Raw genomic sequence first — 14,736 nt, forward strand, 5'->3', positions numbered from 1 at the left:
GTTTGGCATTTGCCAGAGAACACCAAGATTGGCAAATTCGCCACTGGCGCCCTGTGCTCTTCACAGATGAAAGCAGGATCACACTGAGCACGTGACAGACGTGACAGAGTCTGGAGACGCCGTGGAGAACGTTCTGCTGCCTGCAACATCCTCCAGCATGACCAGTTTGGCGGTGGGTCAGTCATGGTGTGGGGTGGCATTTCTTTGGGGGGCCGCACAACCCTCCATGTGCTCGCCAGAGGTAGCCTGACTGCCATTAGGTACCGAGATGAGATCCTCAGACCCCTTGTGAGACCATATGCTGGTGCGGTTGGCCCTGGGTTCCTCCTAATGCAAGACAATGCTAGACCTCATGTGGCTGGAGTGTGTCAGCAGTTCCTGCAAGAGGAAGGCATTGATGCTATGGACTGGCCCGCCCGTTCCCCAGACCTGAATCCAATCCAATCCAATCTGGGACATCATGTCTCGCTCCATCCACCAACGCCACGTTGCACCACAGACTGTCCAGGAGTTGGCGGATGCTTTAGTCCAGGTCTGGGAGGAGATCCCTCAGGAGACCATCCGCCACCTCATCAGGAGCATGCCCAGGCGTTGTAGGGAGGTCATACAGGCACGTGGAGGCCACACACACTACTGAGCCTCATTTTGACTTGTTTTAAGGACATTACATCAAAGTTGGATCAGCCTGTAGTGTGGTTTTCCACTTTAATTTTGAGGGTGACTCCAAATCCAGACCTCCATGGGTTGATACATTTGATTTCCATTGATAATTTTTGTGTGATTTTGTTGTCAGCACATTCAACTATGTAAAGAAAAAAGTATTTAATAAGATTATTTCATTCATTCAGATCTACATTTACATTTACATTTACGTCATTTAGCAGACGCTCTTATCCAGAGTGACTTACAAATTGGTGCATTCACCCTATAGCCAGTGGGATAACCACTTTACAATATGTTATATTTTTATTATTATTATTATTATTATTATTTGTATTTTTTTTTTTTTTTTTATTAATCTAGGATGTGTTATTTTAGTGTTCCCTTTATTTTTTTGAGCAGTGTATTTTTTAATGATTATGAACACCACATAGCAATGAAAGAAAGCAGCCACGTTGTAAATACCTTCCCGTACACTAGATGGAAACCATACAGGAAACTCAGAAGAACAAGCAGAGGATATCCAGCAAAGAAGACAAAATCGGTGATTGTAATTGGTTGTTCAAAGCCGCGACGAGGTCCACTGTCATCAATGTTATGTCACGGAGTTCCATATGAGTCGTTACTCCAACTGTAGGCCGCAAAAGGTAAATTCTAGACATTACTACATTTATTCCAATAAGCACATCGACACGTCAGTTTACCTCTCGTGAAGTTGTGCCTTCCTTTGCAACGTATGCTCCACTGTTTCCCAGTTGTATTGCTTACTAACCGGCTAAACAATGTTTGCGGTTCTAATTAATGCATTGGATAACACCTGAGAGCAGGTGTTGTCAGCGAAGACCCTCTCAAAACAACTATTTTGTTCCATCTGATATATGTTGCCGGTGTATTGCCATTTACAGTAAAACTGCACACAACCGAATGACTGCCTTTGGCCCTTAACGTAATTTGTCATCATGCCTTTGCACGTGCACTGTCCTTACTTATGAAACTACAGTAGCTAGCTAGCTGTATTTAGGCTATTGCTGTATTCAGCTAGGCCTATATGCTCAACTGGATCCAAGTGAAAACTGTCACTAACTGTACAAGCAAGTATTTATTTCAAGAAAGTATGTTTCCCTTGTCTCTGAGTCTCCTGACGGGTTTGGTGGAGATAGAAAGGGACTGTCATGATGTCATTATCTTATCAGGGGCGACCACCCAGACCCAACCCTCCTTCTCCACTTAGATTAGAGGGAGACAGGCTACAACTCTCTGAGTCAGTCATCTATTTGATGAGTGAGACACTGTCATTGTTTTAGTCATGACTTTTTGTAGCTAACTAAACTCAACTCCATGGTGAAGGAAGTTTCTGATTAACTCCACCAACAGAGTTGAGCAGGGACCAGGCTATGTGGAATTCAGCTCCGACTACATCGATTCACCCAAGGTCAATACTTAAAAAAATAAAAAATTATATAACGCTTACCTTGTACCTATGTTTGTCGTCTGTAGGTGTGTGCCTTTCTTTTTTTTTATGTTCGTCAAATACAACCACAGACCATTTCCACATTTTCTATTGCTCTAAGATTGTTCTAAAACTTACATTACCTTGTATAATCTGAGATTCAATTGGCACATGAGATACCATTTTAGAGCAACAGAAACAAGGAAACGGTCGGTGGTTGTATTTGACGAACGTTTAATGAAAAAGTATGGATTTCAGCAAACAAAGCCACTCAACTACAGAGGACATGCATAGGTACAAGGTAAGTGTTGAACAATTTAACATTTTTAGAAGAATCGATGTAGTCATAGCTGAATTCCACAAACCCTCATCACTGCTTCACCCCTTGGGGAAGATAATCTTCAAAAACATACTTCATCATTGGGTCAAGTAGGCTTGGCTAGGCCTCTTGACAGTTACCGGTCTGACAGTGTGCAGCTGTCCTTGTTTCCTCCCACTTTAACCAAAGCTAAGCTTGGTCCCTTCACTGAAGTTTCTACTAACATTACTTGGCTTGCCCAGTTGCTCTTAATGCCATGCATACATTGATGCTTGAGGGATTTGTGTGGTACAGAAAACACACTACAGCCCTGTTATGTCCCATTCCACAGAGCTGGGCATCCTAGGGCTGAATGCAGAAGACAGTGGCTGTCCTGGGAGGGGGGATAGGGGGCCTGTCTGCCTGCTTCCACCTCAGCAAGTGCCCCCAGGTCTCCAAGGTAAATGCCATTACCACAACTACCTCCACATATGCTGCAGGTACGCTACATCTCTACTGTAAGGCCAAACATACTGTAATTAAGCTGTTATTACACTATTATGAGATGCCCACTAGGCCCTGCACAGTAACAACATTAGATGAATACAGTTGAAGTCAGAAGTTTACATACACTTAGGTTGGAGTCATTAAAACTTGTTTTTCAACCACTCCACAAATGTCTAGTTAACAAACTATAGTTTTGGCAAGTCGGTTAGGATATCTACTTTGTGCATGACACAAGTAATTTTTCCAACAATTGTTTACAGACAGATTATTTCACTTATAATTCACTGTATCACAATTCCAGTGGGTCAGAAGTTTACATACACTAAGTTGACTGTGCCTTTAAACAGCTTGGAAAATTTCAGAAAATGATGTCATGGCTTTAGAAGCTTCTGATAGGCTAATTGACATCATTTGAGTCAATTGGTGGTGTACCTGTGGATGTATTTCAAGGCCTACCTTCAAACTCAGTGCTTCTTTGCTTGACATCATGGGAAAATCAAAAGAAATCGGCCAAGACCTCAGAAAAACAATTGTAGACCTCCACAAGTCTGGTTCATCCTTGGGAGCAATTTCCAAATGCCTGAAGGTACCACGTTCATCTGTACAAACAATAGTACCCAAGTATAAACACCATGGGACCACGCAGCCGTCATACCGCTCAGGAAGGAGACACGTTCTGTCTCCTAGAGATGAACGTACTTTGGTGCGAAAAGTGCAAATCAATTCCAGAACAACAGCAAAGGACCTTGTGAAGATGCTGTAGGAAACAGGTACAAATGTATCTATATCCATGGTAAAACGAGTCCTATATCGATATAACCTGAAAGGCCTCTCAGCAAGGAAGAAGCCACTGCACAGGGGGACAAAGATCGTACTTTTTGGAGAAATGTCCTCTGGTCTGATTAAACAAAAATAGAACTGTTTGGCCATAATGACCATCGTTATGTTTGGAGGAAAAAGGGGGGTGGCTTGCAAGCCGAAGAACACCATCCCAACCGTGAAGCACTGGGGTGGCGGCATCATGCTGTGGGGGTGCTTTGCTGCAGGAGGGACTGGTGCACTTCACAAAATAGATGGCATCATGAGGAAGGAAAATGATGTGGATATATTGAAGCAACATCTCAAGACATCAGTCAGGAAGTTAAAGCTTGGTCGCAAATGGGTCTTCCAAATGGACAATGACCCCAAGCATACTTCCAAAGTTGTGCCAAAATGGCTTAAGGACAACAAAGTCAAGGTATTGGAGTGGCCATCACAAAGCCCTGACCTCAACCCTATAGAACATTTGTGGGCAGAACTGAAAAGGCGTGTGCGAGCAAGGATGCCTACAAACCTGACTCAGTTACACCAGCTCTGTCAGGAGGAAAGGGCCAAAATTCACCCAACTTATTGTGGGAAGCTTGTGGAAGGCTACCCGAAAAGTTTGACCCAAGTTAAACAATTTAAAGGCAATGCTACCAAATACTAATTGAGTGTATGTAAACGTCTGACCCACTGGGAATGTGATGAAAGAAATAAAAGCTGAAATAAATCATTCTCTCTACTATTATTCTGACATTTCACATTCTGAAAATAAAGTGGTGTTCCTAACCTACCTAAGACAGGGCTTTTTTACATTTTAGTCATTTAGCAGACGCTCTTATCCAAAGCGACTTACAGTTAGTGAGTGCATACATCTTCTTCTCCCCCCATAATGGCCCCCTGTGGGGATTAAATGTCAGGAATTGTGCAAAACTGAGTTTAAATGTATTTGGCTAAGGTGTATGTAAATTTCAGACTTCAACTGTATGTCTGTCTGTCTGTCTGTGTAGATAGTGCTGCTGGAGGGGGATGGACGGTTCGGAGGCTGGCTGAGCTCAACTCGTAGGGAGGATGGAGCTGTGTTTGAACATGGACCTAGAGGGATACGACCTGCAGGAGCCGTGGGCCGAAACACACTCAACATGGTAGGCACTGTAAAGAGTTTGTGTGTCGTGTGTGTGAGTGTGTGTGTGTGTGTGTGTGTGTGTGTGTGTGTGTGTGTGTGTGTGTGTGTGTAGGTAAAAACCGAAGTCTATTTTCTACAGGTGGAAGAGTTGGGGCTGGAGAGCGAGGTCCTCCCAGTCACCTATGATCACGTGGCCTCTAAGAACCGTTACCTCTACATGGGAGGCCAGCTACACAAGATGCCTTCTGGCTTAGGGTAAGGGGGAGGGATAAAATAGTACTACGTTAGACACAAACAGCTAACTGTCACCAATGACCTCACATACAGTAGGCCTACTATTTTTATGCATTCACAACATGGTGAAATGAATCAACTGTAGGTAGTTTGTCTATCCAAGTCACCCTGCCTCTGTCTCTCTCTCCATCCAGTGGAGTAGTGCGTACAGTCCCTCCGTTCTCTCGTCCTCTGGTCCAGAGCGTACTGAAGGAGATACTGGTCAGCAGAGGGAAGGAGGAGGATGAGTCTGTTCATTCCTTCGTGTCGAGAAGGCTGGGCACTGAGGTGAGAGATAGCATACATATATATATATATTTTTTTAAAGACCCTCAATGATGTCCACACAACTTCCACATCAGTTCAGAGTGACAGTATGCTCCTCTTCTCTCTCTGCAGCTTGCAGACATCGCCATCGACAGCCTGTGCAGGGGAGTGTTTGCAGGGGACTGCAGGAAGCTGAGTGTGCGCTCTTGTCTCCCGCCCCTCTACAATGCAGAGAAGGCCAGAGGTTCCATCGTCCTGGGCATGTTGCTGGGCTCAGGTGAGAGAGAGTCCACCACCATACCGAAGCTACATAGGACTTCTAAGAGTCTTAAATGTCCCCATAACAGTCGTATTGCTGACCTGTCTAATTTGAGTAAATAAATAACAAGTGTGACTGTCCCCCCAGGCCCTGGACCAGACGTACCCCCGTCTGACCTGGCCAAGAGGGCCGCTCAGGAGAACTGGGCCCAGTGGTCCCTGAAGAGGGGCTTACAGAACCTTCCAGAAGCCCTGGAGGAGAGGATGAGGAATGGGGGACGTGTAGAGGTGCACAGAGACACCCCTGTGAGGGGGCTAAGTACTAATGGCACCGGCTGGGAGGTGAGACTGCTGCAGACCTGGGGGTTGGGACACACATGTATGTGTACTGCCATTGCACTGGCATTGTGGTGGTATATGTATTTTTAAGTTATTAAATCCAGTAAATGAATCAACTGATGTCTGTGCAATTGATTTTTAACACAGATTCAACTGGAGGACGGCACCATCAAAGCTGATCATGTCATTGCTGCTCTACCCGCAAAAGGTAAATTAACTTTTACTAAACTTGACCTCTGAACCTACATCTTTTACCTTCAAACAGTGATTCTAAATTCAGTCCCTGCACTTCTGCCTTTGGACCTGGAAGCCTGTGTGGTGTTGGTCTTCAGCTGTGTGTGTGTGTTGTTTTAGCTCTGGCCTCAGCACTGCCCTCTGCTGCACAGCCCCTGTCACAGCAGCTACGGGAGATTGCCACGGTGACCGTTGCCGTGGTAAACCTGGAGTACGAGGGTTCCGTCCTGCCTGTCACGGTGAGAATACTCAATGAGAATGAAGTGATTTGTGTTGGAAGATTCTCCGTTATTTTCTGTGGGTGTGCGTGTGTTTCAGAATGTGTGTGTGTGTGTATCTAATTTGAGTGTTGTCTTGCGTGGCCTCAGGGCTTTGGCCACCTGGTGCCATCCTCAGAAGACAGAGGGCTCCTAGGGGTGGTCTACGACTCTGTACCCTTCCCCCAGCACAACCGCACTGGAGGACCCACCACCAGACTAACAGTAAGAGACACACACAATATGTATGTACTGTATTCTCTCTCTCACTCACACACACAATTACATAATGTGTGCGTCATAGGCTGTGCAAGAATGCTTTCCTATGTTAATAATGCACAGCATGGCAGGGACCAACCTTCCATGTATAAACCACAGTGGAACCCATCAAGATAATCAGGGTTACGCTCAGCGTAAATGAGGGTGGCAGATCCCCAAGTCCCTTACGTTCACAGTCCAGCCTCAGCCTCAGTCAGGCCTATGGGGTCATGTCACAGGGAGGTGGTGGAGGGAGTTTTCTGTTTGGAATACCCTGGTGTGGAAGACATGTAACTAACTGCAAATAGCCTCTGGTGCTATGTGACTTGACTTCTACAACAAATGTCACTACATTATTGATGTTCCTCCTTGCCTTGTTAAGACATTATTTGTTTACTGGGCAGATGCCTGTTTCTCTAGACACGTTAGTTTATGCAAACAGCCAAGCTGCCTGCCAAGGCAAATATGGGGCAGCCATCCGTGGGACTACATCTCAGTAGCCCTGAATGAGGCTGTTGTGGAATGTAGTTCCATTTCTTCAGCTATCGTCTTATAGGTCCTTTAGGACAAAGGATGTTTGATGAATTTATTATTTAACTGGCTGGCAGACAGACAGTTCTCTAAATCAGGGTTTCCCAAACTCAGTCCTGGGGCCTCCCCTGGGTGTACACTTTGGTTGTTGCCCTAGCAGTACACAGCTGATTAAAATAACCAACTCATCATCAAGCTTTGATTATTTGAATCTGCTGTGTAGTGCTAGGGCAAAAACCAAAATGTAGGACCGAGTTTAGGAAACCCTGCTCTAAATGGTTGTGGTCATGGCCTTACTGTGGACTGTCTGTATTCCCTAGGTGATGATGGGCGGGGCCTGGTTCCAGGAAGTGTTTGGGAATCCAGAGGAAGTGACAGAGCAGCTCCTCCTGGAGAGGGCCACTCAGGCCGTGACATCACACCTGGGCGTTACCACACCACCTATCTGGAGCGTCGTTGCACTACTCAAGGTAAGATGTGCGTGTGAGCGAGCGAACTGTTTCAGATTTCTTTCATTTGTGTTTCAAGAGACTTGAATCAAAAGCCTCTTCTTGTTCAATTTCATTAATTAACCACTATGTGCCACCAGAGGTCCTCATTGGGCCCTGTATTCAGTTAGTATTCGAACCAACCAACCATGTATTCAGTTGAGCTCCACTATGTCATAACTTAGCCCTGTCACAGGGGAGCAAGAGTGGAGCAAACAGATCAACAAGCCTGTTGATGATCACTATCTCAGCAGATGGATGGCTCCTCTCTGTTTATGTACTGGTCTTTCTCCCTCATTCCCTCTATGGAAGTGGATAGGCAGGATGGAGAGAGGCACTGGGGTATTAGATCCTCTTCCCCTACTCCTAAACACACACCTTCACAGACACACACTACCCCAAGTCAGCTGCATCAGTATTCACAGTGCTGCATCTCCCTGTTTCTAGCTCAAATCCTGATGTTTCCCTTGCACCAAGTCATTCCCGCTGTTGTATGCTCAAAGATTTTCTTGTCATTTATTTCATCAGCAACAAGTCCTTTTCCATTTGTGTTATCTTTCTCTGCGCTCCCATGTCAACCAACAACCAGGCAGCAGAGATAGCAGGACGTTTTGACTGAGACAAATAGTTCAATTTGAATGGTATGGTCTGTATAGATAGACTGACGTGATAATCACTTCCGAACTGACACTAGGTGAACAAATGTTCTATTTTTAAATTTGTTGACAGTCTGGATGGATTCATCATTCACTGCTGTCTTCCATAAATTAGAGCTTGAGTGCCTGCTTTCCTGTCCAGTCACTCTTAGTTTTTTACATCCTCTACCATTTATTTGTAGGCTGGTCCCAGGTCTGTATCTGCTTAGCCAACTCCTTGGCATTACGAAGATGGTTAAGAGATGGCTAAAGCTCATACAGGTCTGGGATCAGGACAGCTAATAAAATTGTCTTAATATGTCATTTATCTCCTCTAGGACTGCATTCCTCAATATTACCTTGGACACTGGAAACGACTTGGTAAGATGGGGACAGTCTTCATTTAATAGATATAAATTTGACTTTTGCTATTGTGCTGGGTATCTCTTATTATGTGTGTTCTGTCTTATCTCTGTGCCCTGTACTTTAAAATAGGTAACTTTTTTTAATTATATAAATCTACCGTATATCTGTTGATTTGACCATGTGTTTATATCAACAGAAAATATGAGACAATACATCAAAGACCACAATCTACCCCTTAGTCTGGCCGGGTCCTCTTATGATGGCGTCTCGGTCAATGATGTAATCTTCAGTGGACAGACGGCAGCAGAGGGCCTTGTGGGAAAAGTCTAACCGGATGTTCAGGTTCCAACCATGGATATCAGCTAATATTGTGAAAGAGATCATGTTTTTTTCCTCATCACATTGCTTTCTACATTAGTTTTGCTTTTACTGTACATACAACTTACTAGTCACCCTCTGCATTTAAGCCTTCTGCAAAGGGATGTCATTTTCGCACAATATTCCTGATTTATAAGCAGCATATTTAAGAAGTTTTCCATTTCCATCTCATTTGGACAAAGCACAGCTTGAACCACCAGAGATGATTCTATCAGATACAAACCTCTGTCAGAGACATCACCACTAGCCTGAAAAACACAGGTAACCCACAGAACAGTTCTCATTGTAATAAGATCATCTCGTTTTTGAAATAGAGTGCTGGATGAAAGTCATATGTACTCACTACGTAAAATGTAACCACAATCGGAACTGTTTTAGGGTGATCTGTCCCCGTAAGCTTCAAGGATTACATTTTCAACGCAGTAGTTCAGAATGTAGAGTAACTTTTTTAATTCAGGATGAGATTTCATATTTTAGTTATGGTGCCTTTTTGCTAACAGAAATAATAATATAATAATAATAATAATATGCCATTTAGCAGACGCTTTTATCCAAAGCGACTTACAGTCATGCGTGCATACATTTTTTGTGTATGGGTGGTCCCGGGGATCCACCCCTTCATGAATGTACAGGCATATTTGATGTGGGAGACATGTTAAAGATGTGATAATCAGTGTTGTGTATATCCCTACTCCATTGTGTCTGCTCAGGTGTTATGAAGTAACCTCATGTAATGCAATTGTAATTTCCGGCCATCTGTTTTTTACCCTATCCTTTTTGTGAATATAGCAGACAAAAATCCATTCTTATTATGGTAAAGAATGTGCGCATATGTTTCATCACCGTGGTAACAGATCTGCACAGACTCTGATGTGATGATCTCGATATGGTGATCAATCTTGTATTTGGAATCTAATTTATAGTTTAAGTACAGTGGCAAGGGGATGGTTTGATAATGTATTTTTATACACATGTTTATTAAATGAAACTTTATTATTTGGAGAATGTTGCAGAGCAATAAATATGATGCTTTATCATCTTGTTGTCTATGTCATGGACGGTCTCAGTGAAGGACAAAGTCTGTAAAAAAACTGGATATTTTTTCAACTGACAGTGAATACCAATATGTTATACTACCCAACACCCATAGCCAGGGTCAGAGGAAAGATCCTGCTGAGAAACGGCTTTACAACAGAGTGAGCTGATGCCAGATTTAGGCCACAAGTCACTTCCCTCTGTGATCTGCTTCACAGAATGAAATAAGAAAGCAACTTGAGGCCTTGAAAGTCAGTCGCATAAACGAGAGAGCAAGCAGGAGAGAGAGAGAGCTTTTCTCTCTGCTGCCTCTCCTTCAAGCTCTCTTACGCACAGTTTAGACGCCAAACTTGTGGCGAGTCTAACTGAATAGAAATTAAGAGGTGCCTGGCACGGTTAAGAGCTTTGCTTGACATACCAATTGGTTTCATACAACCGCTCTCAACACTGGAGCAGACTTCCTTATTGGTTTTGGGTGGAATTCAGGCATAACAGCGGCCTCTCACAGAAGTCCTCCACCTGCGAATCCGAGACAAATATTTTGTTTTCCCGTTGTGGGTGTGGTAGCGAAGCAACCTTTATTTGCATGCAAATAACATATATGAATATGCATTACCATTTCTCCCGACAGTGGAATAACTACTCTGGTGCGCTGCATGAAAAAGAGGCGCGCTTCACCAGCACCCCGCCGAAAGAGCGGCAGAGGCTGCCGAACTATCGTAAAAAGTCAGACGAGGCGCACTTAATGGTTTCAGACGGCACGCATGCCGCGTTCAAAACAACTGGGAACTCGGAAATCTCTGACTTCCGACTTCAGTGCGTTCAAGACAATTGGGAACTCCCCCCTCCCCCCCAAAAAAAATATTAAAAAACGAGCTCTGACTTGGAAAATTGTTTTGAACAGTCATCTAAATCGGAAACTCTGGCATCTTTCTAGAACTCGGACATTCCGACCATGATTTGACCTAATTTATTCCTGAGCTCCTTGAAAGCACCATCTATCACTGCACTTTCAAAAAGAAAGTGACGTATGTTATTTTTTTGTTCTTTCTTTTTGTGTGCACTTTTTACCCCTTTTTCTCCACAATTGGTAGTTACAGTCTTGTCCCATCGTTGCAACTCCCGTGCGGACTCGGGAGAGGCAAAGGTCAAGAGCCATGCGTCCTCCGAAACACGACCCCGCCAAGCCACACAGCTTCTTGACACACTGCTCGCTTAACCCGGAAGCCAGCCGCACCAATGTGTCGGAGGAAACACCGTACAGCTGGTGACCGAAGCACGATTGGACAAGGACATCCCAGCCGGCCAAACCCTCCCCTAACCCGGACAACGCTGGGCCAATTGTGCGCCGCCTCATGGGTCTCCCGGTCGCAGCCGGCTGCGATACAGCTCGAGATCGAACCAGAATCTGTAGTGACGCCTCTAGCACTGATCAGTGCCTTAGACCGCTGCGCCACTCGGGAGGCCCGTATCTTCTTTTTAATCGAGTTCTCACCTTTCGATGCGTCTCGCCAAGGTCGATCACATCGCACCGAATGTGGATCTAGCGTTCATCTGACCATCGTTCAGCGTGCTGTGTTTTAGGGACCACCCACTGTAGACGTCTGAATGCTGACATTTTTCACGCGATTCTACGTATAAAAATCGGTGCTCAAATTATGTTCCGAGGTGCTAAGTACTCACGGCCAGCAACCACTATTGGTGTGTCTGAACCTTTAGGTGACATCCCCATTGTGTTGGTTGTCTAGGCTGACAACAGCAATGCCCCCAATGAATCACTTACAGTATTTATTGTACTCAAGTCATTATTCTTCCAATTCTACTTTGTTGAACAACATTGACGTGAGTGTTCTTCCTGTAGCAGTAATAATACATTTTGATAATGCAATTTGAATTCTTGTATTTGATGAATATTGATAACTGGGTGATGGAAGGCCTTTGCTGCTATAACAGCCTCCACTCTTCTGGGAAGGTTTTCCACTAGATGTTGAAACATTGCTGCGGGGACTTAATTCCATTCAGCCACGAGCATTAGTGAGGTCGGGCACTGATGTTGGGCGATTAGACTTGGCTCGCAGTCGGCGTTCCAATTCATCCCAAAGGTGTTCGATGGAGTTGAGGTCAGGGCTCTTTGCAGGCCAGTCAAGTTCTTCCTCACGATCTCGACAAACCATTTCTGTATGGACCTCGCTCTGTGCATGGGAACATTGTCATGCTGGAACAGGAAAAGGCCTTCCCAAAAATTGGAAGCACAGAATCGTCTATAATGTCATTGTATGCTGTAGTGTTAAGATTTCCCTTCACTGGAACTAAGGGGCGTAGCCCGAACTATGAAAAACAGCCCCAGACCATTATTCCTCCTCCACCAAACTTTACAGTTGGCACTATGCATAGGGGCAGGTAGCGTTCTCCTGGCATCCGCCAAACCCATATTTGTCAGTCGGACTGCCAGATGGTGAAGCGTGATCCATCACTCCAGAGAACGCGTTTCCACTGCTCCAGAGTCCAATGGCGGCAAGCTTTTATACCACTCCAGCCGACACTTGGCATTGCGCATGGTGATCTAAAGCTTGTGTGCGGCTGCTCGGCCATGGAAACCCATTTCATGAAGCTCCCGACTAACAGTTTTTGTCCTGACGTTGCTTCCAGAAGCAGTTTCAAACTCGATAGTGAGTGTTGCAACCGAGGACAGATTATTTTTACATGCTTCAGCACTCAGCGGTCCCATTCTGTGAGCTTGTGTAAGTGATTTTGCTTCAATTTGATTAAGAAATCTGTTGAGGAGGAAGTCAGGAAGAAAATGAGATTGTCCCATCTATCTACTGTATTGCTCTCTCCAAGAATAGGCTGAAGGTAATTTCCTCCCTTTCTGTTCCCTGTCCCTCAGTCTTAGGGCAGTGTGTCAGCATTTTAAAATTATGTAGGCTATCAAGAAAGTCAGATGTCATTTTAGATTTGTGGAGAAAGTTAAAAGTTGGTGGCTTGATTTTTTTAGAAAATGTGTTTGTCGTAAATTTGTACTCTTTCTCCCTCTTCTTCCTCCTCCTCCTCTCCTTTGAGTGCTCTGTAATTCACACGTTGGTGGAATAGCAGGAAGCCAAGCGGGAACAGGACTGAGAAACAGGGTTAATTCTCTCACCACCACCCTGCTCTTAAAGGAAAATTCCACCCAAAAACTATTTTGGTATTTGTTTCATTAGTCCATTGTTTATCAGCAAACACGTTTTCAAGATATGTAACTTTCAAAATACAGGGATGATTTATGTATTTTGAAAGTAACATATCTTGAAAACTTGATTGCTGACAAGCAAAACATTTTGGGACTACACTCTTAGAAAAAAGAGCGCTATCTAAGAGTGTATGTGAACAAGGGACTAATGAATAAAAATGTTTTAAAAATATAGTTTTTGGGTGGTTCTCCTTTAATTGTGTCTGGCCGTACGGCCGCCGATTCCAGACTCTCCTCTGGAATATGAAAATCAGCCTGTGAATGCAACTTTAATTACGCTTGTGAAATGTTGAGAGGTGAAGTGATTGGAGCAGACCCCGTCTACATAAATCAACAGCCTCTTCAATGTTTGTCCTCCCTCATCTGAATGGTTATATCTCTGAAATGAGGATACTTTATTAATGCTGATTTCAGATTCAGATACTCTGCAGAAGTTTTATGTCAACTTAATTGGTTGTTTTGCCTCTGTCATGCCCTGACTCTGGGGACTCGTATTTGTTGAGTCAGGGTGTGTATTTTCTGTGTGGTATGTTCTATGTTGCATTTTCTATGTTTAGATCTAGATCGTGTAGATCTATGTTGGCCAGTGTGGTTCCCAATCAGAGGCAGCTGTAGCTCGTTGTCTCTGATTGGGGACCATACTTAGGCAGCCTATTGGCACTAGTGGGTTGTGGGATCTTGTTCCGTGTAAGGTATGTTGTGTTGTGCTGCCTTGGACTTCACGTTTCGTTTTGTTGTTTTGTCGGTTGTTTATTCCTTTAAATAAACATGTATGCATATCACGCTGCGCCTTGGTCCGTCCTGTCTGTAAGCGAACGTGACAGAAGATCCCACCAAACGAGGACCAAGCAGCGTGCCCAGGAGGAGCGAATAGCCATGTCCCAGGTGGGCAAATTCTGGTCATGGGAAGAGATATTCGCGGGGAAAGGGCCATGGGCGAAGGTAGATACCCAGGCAGGAGAGGAGCAACGGCAACACAGAGGACGCCGGTCGAGGAGGAAGCCAGAGAGACAGCCCCAATAAAAAAAAATTGGGGGGGCTAAAGGGGTGGTCGGGGAGCGAGAGAGAAGAGCCCCGACCACTGCACCCGGTTGGTTTTCAGATTGGGTCCCTACGACCTTGGGAAGAGGAGTGGGAACAGTATTATACTGAGGAGTCGGAGGATGACGACGACGACGAGGTTCTGTTCCCTAACTCGTGGGGGCACCCGGAGGAGCGCCGACGACGGAGACCCGAGAGGCAACCCCAAGAAAAAAATTTGGTTCAGAGGGAGCAGGAGTTATTCGGTCAGAGGGAGGCGCTACAGGAGGCTATAAGGGAGAAGGAAAGTGTAGAGGCACGGCGAG

At 44.7% G+C, this 14,736-nt stretch overlaps 1 protein-coding gene across 2 annotated transcripts; it reads left to right on the forward strand.

The window, feature by feature from the left end:
- The first annotated feature begins 1,228 nt into the window (after positions 1-1,228).
- LOC121543049 (protoporphyrinogen oxidase-like) lies at positions 1,229-10,163 on the forward strand. Of its 2 annotated transcripts, XM_045212829.1 has the most exons (13): positions 1,229-1,307; positions 2,761-2,868; positions 4,727-4,861; positions 4,982-5,097; positions 5,271-5,403; positions 5,515-5,659; positions 5,789-5,982; positions 6,127-6,187; positions 6,334-6,452; positions 6,582-6,695; positions 7,580-7,729; positions 8,721-8,763; positions 8,945-10,163. In XM_045212829.1, the coding sequence occupies exons 2-13, from the start codon at positions 2,782-2,784 to the stop codon at positions 9,076-9,078; spliced, it is 1,431 nt and encodes a 476-aa protein (XP_045068764.1). In that variant the 5' UTR covers positions 1,229-1,307; positions 2,761-2,781; the 3' UTR covers positions 9,079-10,163. The 2 variants fall into 2 exon arrangements, with proteins under 2 accessions (XP_045068764.1, XP_045068765.1); XM_045212830.1 differs by lacking the exon at positions 1,229-1,307 and having other exon boundaries at positions 2,821-2,908.
- Positions 10,164-14,736: the final 4,573 nt, after the last annotated feature.

The sequence above is a fragment of the Coregonus clupeaformis genome, unplaced genomic scaffold (genome assembly GCF_020615455.1).
Source record: "Coregonus clupeaformis isolate EN_2021a unplaced genomic scaffold, ASM2061545v1 scaf0053, whole genome shotgun sequence".
Classification (NCBI taxonomy): domain Eukaryota; kingdom Metazoa; phylum Chordata; class Actinopteri; order Salmoniformes; family Salmonidae; genus Coregonus; species Coregonus clupeaformis.

Coding starts and splice junctions, on each gene's coding strand:
- LOC121543049 (XM_045212829.1), top strand. CDS start 2,782: ATGCAGAAGACAGTGGCTGTCCTGGGAGGGGGGATAGGGGGCCTGTCT. Junction 5,660..5,788: donor GGGCATGTTGCTGGGCTCAG/GTGAGAGAGAGT, acceptor CTGTCCCCCCAG/GCCCTGGACCAGACGTACCC. Junction 6,696..7,579: donor GACCCACCACCAGACTAACA/GTAAGAGACACA, acceptor TGTATTCCCTAG/GTGATGATGGGCGGGGCCTG.